The sequence below is a fragment of the Panthera pardus genome, unplaced genomic scaffold (assembly GCF_024362965.1).
Source record: "Panthera pardus isolate Hobbes unplaced genomic scaffold, ASM2436296v1 HiC_scaffold_16, whole genome shotgun sequence".
NCBI lineage: Eukaryota > Metazoa > Chordata > Mammalia > Carnivora > Felidae > Panthera > Panthera pardus.
The window spans coordinates 348,387-361,560 of NW_026526721.1; the positions used below are offsets into that span (position 1 = coordinate 348,387).

The window sequence follows — 13,174 nt, forward strand, 5'->3', positions numbered from 1 at the left end:
GGGGCCTGGGGTCTGCAATCGGTTTGGACCTTGGGTACCACAGATATAACCACTGGGTCCGAGGAGGTTCCAGAACCCTGTCCTCAGGACTGGCATTCTGTTCAGGGACCTGCATCGCTGTGACCAGCCCACCCTTCTCGTGACCTCCCACGTCGGCCTGTCACTCGGGTGTCCCTGTCTGCTCCAGCTGATGCTCAGTGCGCCATAGGCCAATCACTCGCCCCCATTCATAGCTGCTTCCAGCAGGGCTCCTGAGGAGCCCAAACTCAGGGACCCCCCCCACCAGTATCCCCAGCTTCAGGGCCCCCAGAGCCGTGACCACACCGCGGTCCTGAGACTCAGCCCCTGCGGGCACCACTCTGCCTCATGGGGCCAGCTCTCAGACGACTTGACTCTTGGCGCAGTCGTCCCTCACGGTGAGCAGTGTGGCTTCACGCTCCAGAAACACAGGTGGCAACTTAAACCAGAGTGACCTGAGAAACCTCCCAGAAAATACCCAGACATCAGGAATACTGAAGTCGCCGGTTCCGACTGAAGCGAACAGAGAACTGCAGGCTAACTTCCCAGCATCCACGCAGCCCCCTGCAGGCAACCTCGGTTGCTTCGCAAAAGGGCTCCAGGGCAAGTACTGGGCTTCTTTCTGGTTTTCCTTTCTCAATCACCTAGTGTTAAACCTCAAAGCCTAAGTACGTAGAATTGTCATCAGAACCACGTTTATTCCTTAAAAATTACAAACTCCTCTAACATGAGACTGCCTGGATTGGAAACACTAACAGAACATATCTTTAACATTCTATGTCATGTAGAAAATTAAGGAATGCAAAAAAGGAAATTAAAAAAAAACAGCCAAAAAACATACTCCCATATCAAAAAAATTTTTGAGAGAGAGAGAGAGTATGAGCAGGGGAGGTGGAGAGAGACAGAGAGAAAGACAGAGAGAGAGAGAGAGAGAGAGAGAGAGAGAGAGAGAGAGAGAGAAATCCCAAGCAGGCTCAACACTCAGCATGGAGCCCGCCCAACATGGGGCTGGGATCATGACCTGAGCCAAAATCACGAATCGGACACTTAACTGATTGAGCCACCCAGATGCCTCTCCAATTTCAATTCTTAAAGGGGCAAGATGCACACAATTTTGGAGATTTTACTTAACATCAAAATCATTTTCTTTTGATGGCATTGTAATAGCAATGTAACAGGAATGTTTTCACCATGTGAATAAAACACAACAGTGACATTGTATTGGTTTGCTTATTCAGCCAAGTCTATGCCAGTGGTTTTGACGAAAAATGATTCATTAAACTGGTGAGAGAAAAGAAAACTTATTAAAAGTTCTGGGTGATGGAGGCGTTAACCAATCTTACTGTGGAATCACTGTGTAAACAACCAACACACTGTATACCTGAAGCTTACACAGTGTGTATTAAACCAACACACTGTATACCTGAAGCTTACACAGTGTCACATATCAATTAAAACTAGAAAAAGTGTTTTTAAATTCTGCTCCCAGTTCAGCTGCAGCAAGCTGAGTGTGGCTTCTCTCCTCCCTCCTCTGGTGAGAACCAGGCTCTGACCCCAGGGCACAAGGGGCTTTAGCTCTGTGGAGTTTGGCTGTGAGAGGTCACCAAGGGCCCAGCTCCGTGACCTGGGGACCAGCAGCAGTGGGCGAGCGGGGCTGCGGCAGGTGGTTCACACAATGACTCCCTGTCAGCAGTGGGTCAGTATGAGCCCAGCTCGTCAACGGGGCTGAGGACGGCTGGTCTTGGTGGCCGTGTGACCAGGTCTGCCAATGAAAGACGGGGGGTGAGGGCAGGGGACGGGAGGGATATTCCTGGAAAACAGCCTCAAAGGAAGCACTGGGCCCATGCTTTGCCTGACCCTAGAAGTGCCACAGGCTTCCTGTTGGTGGCACAGGGAAGGAATGAGCGAGTGCGGGGACGCTGGTGGCCTCTCTAAGTATACACTTGGAGCCAGCGCACCAGGAGCCAACTCCCAGTATGGTCCAGTGATAAATGTTGTGTGCCGTTCAAGCCAGCTGAGTCAGAGCTCAGGCTGCCCATCAAAACTGCCCGCACTGCTACACGAGTGCAGATAACCTTTCTTCTCAAGTGTCAACTTCAGGGACACACAGAAAAGAGCGGAGAGCAGAAGGCAGAATGGTCTAGGCCCTGAGGACACAGAGACAACCCCTCCCGAGCAGCAGCTCCCACAGCAGAGAGTGGGCTGGGCTCTCCAATGTGGCCCCGCAGCCCTGTGTCAGCAGAGTGGGTCATGCGGTCCCTGCTCCGCTGCTCGGTCCCAGGCAGGCACCTGGTGGAGGGCGGCCCAGTCACGAGCACAGGCCCCAGTTGTTTTAGGAAAGGCTAAAGGTCAATCTCCAAAACCAAACAAAACTTACAACCACTTCTCCCCAGAGGGTCATGCACTGTGATACCTGAACTCATTTCAGGAAGATTAACCTTACTTTTTGCCTTTTGTGATTCACCACAACAGCCACCCCTGAAAGTCCCCTGTGCGCTGTGCCGCAGCAGGTGCAGGAAGAGCTGGTCCTGCTCTCGGGACCCCAGCGCCCGAAGCTCCCACAGCCCTCCCCTACCGCCCCACCCCCCCCACCCCCCCACCTGCCATGCTGGGCTCTCGCCTGGGATACCTGATCCCAAGCTCCCCACGCCAGCAGCCTCTCCCCCTATGGAAAAACGTTAGAGCACAGCGAGACCCCACGCAGCTGGCCCTGTGGTGTGACGCACGCACCCTGACGTGGCACCCACAGGGCAATCACGGCGGCCGCACACGGAGGCCCATTGACACCGCACACCCTGCTCCCGCCAGCCCTTACCTTCACTTGTTTCGGATGGACTTCCTTCTCCTTCATGGCTTCCAGCGGCTGTCGGAACCTTCCAGAGGCGGGAAGCAGCACCACAGGACTTGCTGTGGGGGCATCGAGTCTTCCCGAACCTTGGCTCAGCATGTCTCCAAACCCCGAGCCATCACCTAAAAACACAGCACAAAGTCAGGGTCTACACTCCAACTCTCTGGCAGTGTACTGGGGGACACCCTGCAAGTGCCAGAGATGTGGCCAGACCCCTGCTTCATGGTGCCACATGAGGCCCCGGCCCTGAAGACGACATCAACAAACCACCAAAGACAGCAAAAACATGTTTATAAACACCTAAGACTACACAACCACACAGATGAAAAAAAAGTTTTCACGTTTGCCCTGTTAACACCTGTGACTCCAACATAAAACCCTTCGTGGTACCTTGGTTCATGTTTACTCTTGTGCAGAAGTATGTCTCCTTATTCCCCGAAGACAGGACAGAGCCCGCAGGGCTCACACGGCAAGCACCTGCAGGGCCCGCCCAGCGCACCCGGAGGCGGCTGTGCAGACATGGAAGACGCCAGCCCGAGGCCCCCGTGCAGGCTGCGGGACGAGCAGCAAGCGTCTGGCCAGGAAAAAGTGAACACGCCTGATGGGGTGGGTGGAGACCAGCCCTGAGAGCAGCCACCCTAAACCGGAGAGCCCTCAACAGTCTAGCATCTGAGACACCAGGAGCTCCTGATGGGAGGGGCCTCAGAAAGGAATGGGACACCGCTCAACAGCACGCGGTAGGTCCCTGAGCCTGCAGCCCGCCGCCAGTCCACGGAGACCTGGAAAGCGGAGGGGGGCATCCTAAGAAAAGCAGGGTCAGTCCTCGCAACTGCTTCTCCGACTGGCGCCAAGCTCGGGTGGGCATGAGGGGCTCAGTGTCCCCAGCAAGGCCCCTCTGAGCACAGAGCTTCCAGTGAGTTGCTGACGACTGCCCTGCTACGAAGCCGAAGGCCTCAGACACGCCAAGGAACACTCAGACACACAAAACAACGCGAAGCAGAGACTCAAAGAGCTGGAGGAAATACAAAAAAGGCAGCAAACAGAAGAAAACTTCAGAAAACCCAGAAGATCTTCAGAGAAGTAAGAGAGAAAATATTATTCGTAAACAAGGAAAGGAAGTTTCAAGAGAAAGGAAAAGAGGATGAGAAAGAACAACTCTTGGAAATTAAGACACAGCAGAAATGGGAGCATTTGATGTGAAGATTAAGGGATAAATTCTCACAAAGCTCTTTAACAAGTAAGAACGTAAGTACAAAGAAGTGGAAACAGAAAAAATGAGAAAATAAGAAAATGAGTCCAGTGATTAACAGGAAGTATGGCAAGATGAGAGCCACAAGGAAGTGACCCACATCCCAGGAAGAAGGAAGACGCACTCAGGGCAGAAGGACTTGTTCCCGGTAAGCCGGCAGCGCTGCGCCCAGGTGCTTGGAGGCAAGGGACCACCGTGGTGCTGGGTGACATCAGGGTCTGGATGGCAGGCAGGCAGGCAGGCACTCAGGAGTCTGAAGGAACATGACTTGTCACCCATGAGTCTGCACCAAGCCCAAACTATCAACAAACATCAAGAAGGTGCAGACATTCTCAGAAAACCCATCTCACACATGCTTTTTCTGCAAATGCTTCTAGAGAACACACTTTGTCAAAACTAGGACCACCAAGGAGGGACGTGGGGTCTGACCAGGCAAGCAGAGACAGCACATGAAGGTCAGGTGAAGGTCATGTGGGCAGTGCATGCCCATGCCTACAGACAGCATGGGCAGGACCCGTGATGGAGAACAGCAAGGAGAAAGGAAACCAGCTGTCTGGGAGAGGACCCTTGGCCCCAGAAGGTCTGCGGGAATCTGACAGGGAATCTCAGAACACACATGCTCTGTGGTGAGGGGACGGAGCGGGACAACGGGGCCACCTTAGAAAAACAAGGAAGGAAAGCAGAAGAAGTTGGCAGCCAGAAGTTTCAACATGTTCTGTAACCAGCAAATGTGACTTAGAAATCTGTGTCAGAACAAATTTCTGGAAGCTGAACGTGGGCATCCCCAGGGAACAGTGGTTCGGAGTGGGGAGGCTGGAAGGCACTGTGCAGAACCACTCCGGGCACTTACTCCATGGAATAACTCAAAACTGAAATTAAAACGTTGCTGGCCCTATTCTGCACAGGCTGCAGCGTCCATGAACTGTACTTCACTACGGTCTAGTTTTAAAAGGCACTGAATTAAGCCAATGATGACTTTTTTTAAAAATGCTGAAACATCTCCTGAAGCGATGGACTTATAAAAAGCCAACAATTACAGAAAAAATTACAAGGTTAGAAGGTCATGACTGGCAACTATCCTAACGATGACGCAGGCAACAATCATTACTGGAGGCTAACACTGGTGTGTCCGAGTCTGAGAAACAAGAGACCACAGACACGGTCTCCGAGTACATCCCCGCTCCCTGACACCGAGCAATCTAAAAGGAAAACTCAGAATAAAATCTGGCAGACACCGCTGCCAAGGGGTCCACGCTGGCGCCGCGCACCGTCTGCCCTGATGCCCCAGGAAGAGCACGGCGTCACCGTGCGCGCTCTCAAGGACCCCCATGCCGACGACCCCGCTACAAACATCCAGAGGCAGATGCAGGAACCGCCGGAAACGTGAGGGTCTCCTCTCGGGGCCCACACGGCACAGCCTCCCTCCCGTGCAGGGCGCCAGTGAGGATGTCTGGGTGTTGAGTGCAGGGACCGCACTCCACGAAGTGCACAACCAAGCTTTCCAGAGTAGCGCAACATCAGGCCTTCAGGTGCCACTGAGCACAGAGGACAGAGACGCAGACGGGCACAGCCAGTGTGCATGGCAAGCGTGGCGAACGCCAAGCTGGGGGCCTCCATGCTGTTCTGTCCCCTAAAACCTTAGAGTTAAAAAGACTGACTCACCATTATCACTTCTGCTGTTTTTTCCTTCGAACCCAACAGGAGAGGATCTGGGCTTTTCTTGAGCATCAAGAGATGTTACAATAAAATCTTCAACATCTTTCTCCTGTTCAAATAGGCAGGTTTTAAACGGTCGTCAAATAGTAACTTAATACATCACAGAACTAAACTGGTCAGAGGGAAACTTTCTAAGGTCTGAATTTATCATTTACCCATATAGAACCCAACACATGTTTCACACTTGTGGACCTTATGAAATCACGGGCTTTAAAGAATTTAAACAAACCCAGCCACAGTTCTCTAGGATTATTTTAAAGAAGTCAACAGCAAATATTTCAGATTAAAGGTAATTTTTATGGTAGTGTGTATGGTAATACACGTGTATCTCAAATAACAAAGTCCTCTGTTAGTTGGTTTTTACTGTATCTAATCCAGGATATACAAAATCTCAAAATTATTACGTAAGAAGATACGATTTATCTCAAAAATAACTGTTTTTGAAATAAATTAGTATTATATGTAAAATCTATTAAATATGAACTACAACTCAAAATAAATCCAGGAAACAGATTCCAGCCAAAGAACCTGAACAAAAACTACACAGGAAGACGGGTTTACGACTGTACTTCTCGAGTCCACACTGGTGAGTGTGCGCAGGTCTGGTGGGAGTGTCTGAGTAGGACTGATGCATGGCACGTGTTTGTAAGAATAACCGAAGTCCTAATTATTCACATTACAATGGACTGTGGTTGGCGCTGCGGAAAGCTGACCAGGGGATTGTCGGGTGCGAACCTACACCTGGCCCACAGGCCCTGTCAGGAGATGAACCAACAATGGCCGCAGCTATGATACTGTGGGCCCTGCAAATACATTCCCATGGGAACACGCTGGGGCCCTGGGCATCCCACAGACGCTGAACCGGGGCACCACCCAGGGATGAACACTTACCACGGCCGTCCGCTGCACATGGTGGTCAGTGGAGGGAGCCCTGTCTACAACCAATGGAGACTCTGCCCACCTGGAGGCCTTTCCTGCCGCTGACCCGCCCAGGTACCAAAGCACGTCCAACTCGTCAGCCTGAAGTGAGGCACTTGTCCTGTCCTGCGCAGAGGCATCCAAGCTCAGGGCATCTGAGCAGGGCGTCAAGGGCAGGCTGGGTGCAGGCTCAAGGGTCGAGTCCTTCCTGACAACCTCAGGTGAGCTCCAGGAAGACAGGTCCATTGCCCTGAGTGCGTTCTTCGCGGGACCGGGCTCCTGGGTATGGGTTAGGTCATGGGAGCCACTGTGCAGGCTCACTTGTAAACGAAGTGATCCATCCTGCAAATCAACCCTATCTTCCATGGGAACATTTGGCATTTCATTTCTTACCAATGAATCCTGATTTCCACTAAGGTCAATTAGATCACACGTGGTTTTATCAACATGAAATGCATCAACAAGAGGCAATTTGTCAGTTTCTTCACCATTACTGGAACTGTCACTCAAATTATTTTCTAAAGCATGTGAAGATGCCAATGGCTGCTGAAATTTGAAATCCTCTGTCTCACTGTTCTGGAAGTTCACAGAATGCACCAGACGGTTCAACTTTTCTTGAAGTTCTTTCACCTGACTTATGAGACCAACTTTCTGCAGCTGACAATCTTCCAGTAGTTTTTCTTTATTCTGCATGTAGAAAAGAACATGTATAAAGTAAAATAATTGAATTACAGAGTCAAGTATTTATCAGCCAATTTCGAAGCTGTCTGAGCAATTAAGAACGAGCCTCCATGATGAAGCCCTCGGGTCCTTCCAACTCTTGAGATTTCAAGCTTTTTTAATTCCATGAAAAACAGAACCAAAGCTGAGAACTCTGCCTGCAAAGTGAATGCTGCAGAGGACTCTGGGAAGGTGGCCGAGCAGGAAGCCCCAGGAACCTGTCTCCCACCTGGGCACCAACGGCACCGGCAGCACCTTGTCTGCTCTAACTCTGGAGTCTGTCCGAGGCTTGCAACTTCCAGGGGGAGGCTTGGAGGGGAAACTGCAGCTCTCAGCATGGCAGCAGCCACCCGTCTCCCAGCCCCAGCCCCTCGGCAGGCTGGTGTGCACCTACTCATGGAGCAGCTTACACACAACGTGTGGGAGCCACGGTGGGCATAGGACTATCCCACAAATGGGGGTGGGGTGTGGGGGGGGTCTGTGCTCCCACCGCTGCTTCTGATCTGGAAGGTGCAAACAGGTGGGAGACCACTGTCATAGCCCCTCCCCCTCTGGCTCAAGTGACCTGCAGGAGATTTAAAGGGCTGGTGACCTTTTTTTCTACCACAGCATTTTTCTCTGTTTTCTTTCTGGGGAGAAATTAAAAACTAGAACATTCAAAGACAACTGCATACACAGAAGAAATCAGAGGAAATTACATGTGCCCAGGCAAAGGTGCAGGCTAAGAAAAGATCTGAGAAGACCTGAAGTTTACATCTTAAGCAGATCCTCAGCACAGAGATAGCATACAACAATTAAAAAACAAGAACAAATAAGCGGCGTCTGGGGGGGCTCAGTCATTCAAGCATCTGACTCTTGATTTCAGCTCAGGTTATGATTTTACTGTTTGTGAGTTCGAGTCCTGCATCAGGCTCTCTGCTGTCAGCAAGGAGCCTGCTTGGGGTTCTCCCTCTCTGCCCCTCCCCTCCTTGCACACTCTGAAAAAAAATGGAAATGATGACAACTGAGGAAAAAAAGATTGAAAAAGGTGAATACAGACTGACACCCCTGGGACACCAGCAAGCATACCAACATATGCATTGTGGGAGTCCCAGAAGAGGAAACGGTGGCGGCTGAGAGACTATTTGAGGACATAATGACTGAAAACGTCCCAGAATTGATGAAAGACATGAATATAAACATCCAAGAAACTCAACAAACCCCAAATATGATGAACTCAAAGAGACACATACCAAAACATATTATAATCAACACTATACTAACAGAGCACTAACAGAGAATCTTGAAAGCAGAGAGAAATGACTTGTCACACACAAGTACCCTCGAAAACATCACCAACAGATTTCCCGTCATAAAGTTTGGAGACCAGAGGACACTGCATCAATATATTCAAGCGCTAAAAGAATATCTGTCAACTCAATATGAAGCAAAACTGTCATTTAAGAGTGGGGAAGAAATTAACATAGTCCCAGATAAATAAAAGCTAAAGGAGTTTGTGACCACTACACCTGCACTGCAAGAAATGCTCCAGGGAGTGCTACAGAGTGAAATAAAAGGTCACTAGACAGTAACTCAAAGTCATGTGGCAAAATAAAGATCTCAGTAAAGGTAAGTGCATGCATAATATAATAAAAGCTAGTCTACCATTTTGTACACCCGAAACTGATAGAACACTGTACGTTAATTATACTTGAATTTCTAAAAACGTTTGTTCTATTGTAATAGTGCTTTGCAACTCCACATTGTGCTTTCATCACGATTTAAAAAATACATGTTTTTTATGGGGCGCCTGAGTGGGTCAGTTGGTTAAGTGTCCAACTCTTGATTTCAGGTCATGATCTCACAGTTCAGTTCATGAGATTGAGCCCCATGTTGCGTTCAGCTCTGACGGCACAGATCCTGCTTGGAATTCTCTCTCTACCCCTCCCCAGCTCATGCACCTGCATGCTCTCGCTCCTGCTAAAAAATATGTAAACTTTAAATAAATACATAATAAGAGACATTTTTTAAAAAAATTGTCAGTTTAAAAGTTAGTGTTATTGTTAGCTTTAGTTTGTAATTCCACATTTTTTCTATATAACTTCAGAGATTAATGGATTTAAAAAAAAATCATTAGGAGGTGCCTGGGTGGCTCAGTCAGTTGAGCGTCCGACTCTTGATTTTGTCTCAGGTCATGATCCCAGGGTCGTGGGATTGAGCCCCGCATCAGGCAGAGCCTGCTTGAGATTTTCTTTCCCTTCCCTTCTCTTTCTCTCTCCCTCTCCTTCTAACCTTCTCCCCCAGCTCACACATGCTCTCTCTCTCTCTAAAATAAAAATTAAAAATTAAAACTTAGGGGTACAAAAATTAAAAAATAAAATAAAAATAAAAATTGGCGCCTGGGCGCCTCAGTCTGTTGAGAGTCTGACTTCGGCTCAGGTCATGATCTCATGGTTCCTGGATTCAAGCCCCACATCAGGCTCTATGCTAACAGCTCAGAGCCTGGAGTCTGCTTCGGATTCTGTGTCTCCCTCTCTCTCTGCCCCTCCCCCACTTGTGCTCTGTCTCTCAAAAATAAATAAATGATGGGGCACCTGGGTGGCTCAGTTGATTGAGCGGCCGACTTCGGCTCAGGTCATGATCTCGCGGTCCGTGAGTTCGAGCCCCGCATTGGGCTTTGTGCTGACAGCTCAGAGCCTGGAGCCTGTTTCAGATTCTGTGTCTCCCTCTCTCTGACCCTCCCCCGTTCATGCTCTGTCTCTCTCTGTCTCAAAAATAAACGTTAAAAAAAAAAATTAAAAAAAAAAAAAAAGTTAAAAAATAAATAAAAATTAAAAAACCCCAATCATTAGTTTGTTTTGAGGCACACAGGTATAAAAATGTACTTGTGACACCAAAAACCAAAAGGAGTAGGGACAGAGCTATAAAGGAACAGAGCTTTAAAATTTTTTTTTTAACATTTACTTATTTTTGAGACAGAGAGAGAGAGAGAGAGAGCGAGCATGAACGGGGGAGGGTCAGAGAGAGAGGGAGACACAGAATCTGAAGCAGGCTCCAGGCTCTGAGCTGTCAGCACAGAGCCCAATGCGGGGCTCGAACTCACGGACTGCGAGATCATGACCTGAGCCAAAGTCGGGACGCTTAACCAACTGAGCCACCCAGGTGCCCCAGGAACAAGAGCTTTTATATGTGATTAAAGTTAAGCTGGTATAAATTCAAGCCAGAGTGTTATAATGCTGGATGCTAAATGTAATCGCTAACATAACCACAAAGAAAACAGCTACAGAATATACACAAAGAGAAATGAGAAAGGAATTTGAACATTTCACTATAAAATATCAACTGAACACAAGAGAATACAATAATGCAGGAGATCAGGGACAAAAAAAAAAAAAGCTGTAAGGCATATAGAAAACATACAGCAAAATGAAAAAAGCATGTGACTCCTTATCAGTAATTACTTCAAATGTAAATGAATCTCTCCAATCAAAAAGAACAGCAGAATGGATAAAAACACATGATCCAACCATATGCTGGCTATGAGAAGCTCACTTTACACCCAAAGACACAAATAGGTTGAAAGTAAAAGGACAGAAAAGGTTATTTTGTACAAACAGGAACCAAAAGAGAACAGGATGGTTATATTAACATCAGACAAAATAAACTTAAACCAAGAAAGGTTCTAAGAGACAAAGGAGAATAAAAAGTAAATAAAATCTCCCAACAAAACAAAGCCCTGCACCTGATGATTTTACTAGTGAATTCTATCAAACATTTAAGACAGAATATCAATCCTTCTCAAACTTTTCCAAAAAAATGAAGAACCCAAATGGGTTTCCTGGTAGATTCTATCACATATTTAAGGAGGATATTATATATAATATATTTAAGGAGGATATTATATTATATGCTAATTCTCTACATTGTCCTTTGTATGACAGAAACAAAGAGAACTGCTCCTGACTCCCTGTACAAGGCCAACGTTATCTTGATACTAAAGACAGAAAAAGACACTACAAAAACAAAACTACATACCAATTTCCCTTATGAACATTGATGCAAAAATCCTAAAAGACTAGCAAATAGAATCCAACACCATATTAAAAACATTATACAGTGTAACCAAGTGGCACTTACTCCTGGAATGGAAGTATAGTTTAACATAAGAAAACCAATCTATGTAATACACTACGTTAACAAAATGAAGGAGAAAAATATCACATGATCGTTTCAACTGACGCAGAAAATGCATTTGACAAAATGCATTTGACAGAAGATGCATTTCACGATAAAGACATTCAACATACTACTTTAACATAATAAAAAACCATATGTGAAAAAGACACACCATACATCATACTCAATGGTATTGGACTGAAAGACTTTCCTCTACAATCAGGAATAAGGCAAGAATGCCCGCTTTCACCACTTCTCTTCAACACAGTACTGGATGTTCTAGACAGAGTAATTAGGCAAGAAAAAGAAATAAAAGGTGTCCAAATTGGAAAGGAACGAGTAATACTGTATGTTCCAAGATAATATGATCATAAATAGAAAACAAAGATTCTACAAAAAAAAAGCCCTGTTAGAATTAATAAATCAATTCAGCACAGTCACAGGATATATAAAGTCAACATCCAAAAATCAGTTACATTTCTATACATGAACAATGAACAATCCGGATAGGAAATTAAGAAAACAATTTATAATAGCAACAAAAAAGAAGAAACTAATTAAGAATTCACTGAACTAAAGAGATGAAAGTTTTGTACAATGAAACTACAATATATTGCTGAAAGATATTAAGGAAGACAACTGAGAACACGTTTCATGTTTATGGATTGAAAGACCTAATACTGTTAAAATGTCAATACGAACCAACAATCTACACATTCAATACAATCTCTATCAAAATTCACTTTTTGCAGAAATAGAAAAACCCAACCTAAAATTCATGTGGGATCTTAAAGGACCCAAAGAGTCGAAATAATCTTGAAAAACAACAAAGCTGAAGGGCTTATAACTACTTAATTTCAAAACTCATAATCAAGCTACAGTACTCAAAACGGTGTGGTACTGGTATAAAAACAGACATATAGACCAATGGAATAGAGAGCCCAGATGTATATCCTTACATACATGGTCAGGTGATTTTTTACAAGGATGCCAAGACCATTCACTAGGGAAAAGACAGTCTTATCAAGCAAATGGTACTGGGAATACTGGGTGCCCACATACATGCAAAAGAATGAAGTTGGATTGTTAACTAACATCACATACAAAAATTAACCCAAAATAGATCAATGACTAAAACATAAAACCTGAAACTATAAAGCTTCCGAAGAAAACACAGGACAAAAGGTTCTCAACATTAGATTTGGCAATGATTTCTTGGAAATGACACAAAAGGCATGGGCAACAAGAGAAAAGACAAACTAAACTTCAGAAAATTTTAAAAATTTGTGCCTCAAAAGACACCATCCAGCGTAAACAGGCAGTGCACAGAATATGAGAAAATATTTGTGAATCCTACACCTGATAAGGGATTAATATCCAGAATACACAGAGAACTCCTAAAACTCAACAACAACAAAAAAAACAACCTGACTTTAAAATGAGCAAAGAGGGGCGCCTGGGTGGCTCAGTCGGTTAAGTGTCCCAACTGCGGCTCAGGTCATGATCTCACAGCTCACTGAGTTTGAGCCCTGCGTCAGGCTCTGTGCTCT

The 13,174-nt window shown here is 46.3% G+C and overlaps 1 protein-coding gene across 8 annotated transcripts in view; it reads right to left on the reverse strand.

The window, feature by feature from the left end:
- PCNT (pericentrin) overlaps positions 1-13,174 on the reverse strand; it is a 132,419-nt gene that overhangs the window by 25,231 nt on the left and 94,014 nt on the right. For all 8 annotated transcript variants that reach the window (XM_053902928.1, XM_053902925.1, XM_053902931.1 and 5 more), the window contains 3 exons: positions 6,723-7,436; positions 5,778-5,880; positions 2,834-2,988 (listed from right to left, as the gene is read on the reverse strand). In XM_053902928.1, the coding sequence (XP_053758903.1) occupies positions 2,834-2,988; positions 5,778-5,880; positions 6,723-7,436 (972 nt within the window). The remainder of the gene's footprint in view (positions 1-2,833; positions 2,989-5,777; positions 5,881-6,722; positions 7,437-13,174) is intronic.